Source organism: Haliaeetus leucocephalus, unplaced genomic scaffold, assembly GCF_000737465.1.
Source record: "Haliaeetus leucocephalus isolate CR32 unplaced genomic scaffold, Haliaeetus_leucocephalus-4.0 Scaffold306, whole genome shotgun sequence".
Classification (NCBI taxonomy): domain Eukaryota; kingdom Metazoa; phylum Chordata; class Aves; order Accipitriformes; family Accipitridae; genus Haliaeetus; species Haliaeetus leucocephalus.
Window position 1 is genome coordinate 4,146,149 of NW_010972742.1, and position 2,856 is coordinate 4,149,004.

Genomic DNA, 2,856 nt, shown 5'->3' on the forward strand with positions numbered 1-2,856 from the left:
ACCCCTAAACTCCCCCAACCCCCCCGACGTGTTGATAAATCGCGGCTGTTTGCAGATGGCGAAGCGGGGCTGGAAAGGAGGGGGAGGGAGGGTTAAAACTTGGGGTGAGCGAGGGGACGGGGTGGGGGCTGCAGCCGGGGGTCCCTCGTTTCGAGGCGGTGGCAATGGTCGGGGCTGGGGAAGCGCCGACGGGGATGTCCGGATAAATCCACTGAAGCCATCACACGTCTCCAGCCCTTTTACAGATTTGTCGCTGAAGCGCTAAACCTATTTCCACCAGTAAATTATTCATCATAATAATAATTGTGTAATTACTGTAAGGGGTGTTAATTATTGATGCCCAAAGCAGTAATTGGTATCTATTATTAATGGGCCGATGTGTTATGCTGTTGTATTTAGCTGGAAGCCCGGTCCTGCCTCCCCGCCTTACCGGGGCTGGGGGAACGGATCGCACCCCCCGCCCCAAACCCGCCCTGCCTCGGCATCACTTTTCTCCCCCTTACTTTGGGGTGAAAGGCCCACCCAGGGTGGGGAGGGGGGGTACCGCACCTCTCCCGATGCCAGGAGGGACGGGATGGTTGTAGGGAGCAAAAGCCCTGCCCGGTTTGGGGGTGCGGGGCCGGGGAGAGGAGCAGGATGGGACCCCGGCGCTGTGGGCAGGAGGGAACGGTGCATTTTTTTTACCTTCTGTTCTGGTACCACGTTTTCACCTGCGTGTCGGTGAGGTTGAGGGAAGCGGCCAGCTCCATCCTGTCCTGCACGCTCAGGTATTTTTGCCTCTCGAAGCTGCGCTCCAGCTGGGCCAGCTGATGGTCGGTGAAGGCGGTGCGGGCTTTGCGCGGCTTTTTCAGCCGTACCGGGGGGCTGTCCCGGGAGCTGGAGATCTCTCGGTCCCCTTCTTCTTTCACTGGGCCGGGAGGGAGGAAAAGAGGCCAGGTCAGGGCAGGAAGGGAAGGGAAATCCCCTCAAAAGTGGCGGGGAGGAGGGGGGTAACCCACTTCAGCCGTAAGCCGGGCTCAGGTACCGAGCCGGGCTCAGGGTGCATTTGCTTTGCAACCCCCGAAATTTTAACCCCGGCTGCCCACGGGGGGTTCATGGGGTTCCCGAGCCGGGCCCGGCCTTTCCCCGTCCCTAGGGCCTGGGAGTGGGGCTGGAGCGCCGGGCAGTGCTGCGGGGACCCCCCCGGCCCCGCCGCGTTCCTGCCCAGACGCCCCCCTACCCCCGGCATCTCCCTCACCCCTCATTTCTCACGGGGCAGGACCCTGCTCTGGGTGTATTTCTCCCCAGCCCAACACCTTTCTCGATGCTTGGATATGTATTTTTTTTCTTTCCTTTCTCTCTCTCTCTCTCTTTTTTTTTTTGTTTTTTGAAAATCAAACCAAAAAACAACCCCAAATGAAAATTGTCAACCCACATTTTTTTGGAGGAGAAAGTCGCCGGGGTGATGCTGCTTCTCCCCCTCCGCGGAGAAACCTCCGTCCTCCCGGGGATGCTGCCGGGGCACGGAACAAATCTCCCTTCTCCAGGGCGCACAACGAAATCCTGGGGAAGGGGCTCCGCCAGCCCGTGCCCGGGCTGTTATTTATCTTAAAAAATACCGAATGAGACGGGCTGGCGGCCGTTCCTTAGCCCGGTCGGTACATACGCACCGGCAGAGCGACGCGGGAATTTGCGCCGTGAAACATTAGTAGGTGACGGGAAAATTTCCGAACAGGAAAAAAAAACAAAAAAAAAGAAAGTGGGGTGGGGGGAAAATAATCCCTGTTTGTGCTCGCCTTCCCCACGCTCCTGGAGGAGATTATGTGGCAAAAAGGCTCAGTTTATACAAATCGGCGGCGTTTGGTTTTTTTTTTTACGGGGGTTTATGTTAAATTTGCTGGTGGCGGGGGTTAGCAGGGACAGGGCTGTAGCAGAACGCGAGTTGATTTCTCTCTGTAGGAAGACAATAATCCGGTTAATTGAGCCACCGGGGAGCGAAACCCTTCAACCAGAAATCCCGGCTCTGGCCGAGCAGGCAGAGCCCGAGCCGGGGACGAGCCTTAAAACACGGAGACCCCGCTCCAGTTCCTGGGGAAAGCGGCAGCCCCCGCACCGCCCGGGAAGGGGCCGGATCCGGACCGGGCAGGGCCGGCAGGGGAGAGGGGGGGGTCCCGGCCGCGGTCCCTCCCGGGAAAGGCCCGAAAGTTTGTGCGGAGTTTTTGTTTTTGTTTTTTTTTTTTTTTTTTTTTTTTCTTTTCTGCGGAGGAAAGCCGGCTCCGGCCTCCCGCACCCCGGGGAAGGCAAATCCCCCCCCTCCTCGGCCCCCCAGGCTCCTAAAAAAGGATTCCCGGCTCCTAAAAAGTTCCTGCTCGCCAAAGGGCTGCGCTCGTTGGCAGCGGCGGTTTCCCCGGCCGGCTCCGGCTCTCTCCCCCGGCTATTCCTAGCTTAAGGAAAAAAAAAAAAAAATAAAAAAAATTACGGGTTTTTCAGCATTTTGGCATGGGCCAAATCGTGCCGCCGCTGCTGCGGTTTAGGCCCCGGCTCCGCAGCCCCTTTGCGGGGTAAATCAGGGGCGTTTTGCCCCACGAAAAGCTATTTCCAAAGCAGCAAAAAAAGGATCGAGTTAGAAGCGGAGACTTTCACCCTCTACCCCATTGAAGCGGTGTTTTTACCCTCATCTACGCGGTGGTTTTACTGTCAATTAAGCGGTGTTTTCCTCCCCATTTAAGCGGTGGTTTCCCCCCGATTTAAACTGTGGCTTTTCTTCCCCCCTTTTACTGGTGCTTTTCCCCTGATTTAAACTGTGGTTTTTTTTCCCCCGTTTAAGCTGTGTTTTTCCCCCATTTCAGCGGTGTTTCCCTCCCCATTTAAGGGCTA

At 56.9% G+C, this 2,856-nt stretch overlaps 1 protein-coding gene across 1 annotated transcript in view; it reads right to left on the bottom strand.

Annotated features, from left to right (window-relative positions):
* The window catches only part of BARHL1 (BarH-like homeobox 1), an 8,682-nt gene that overhangs the window by 3,709 nt on the left and 2,117 nt on the right, over positions 1-2,856 (bottom strand). The window contains exon 2 of the mRNA XM_010571109.1: positions 685-907. Coding sequence (XP_010569411.1) covers positions 685-907 — 223 coding nt within the window. The remainder of the gene's footprint in view (positions 1-684; positions 908-2,856) is intronic.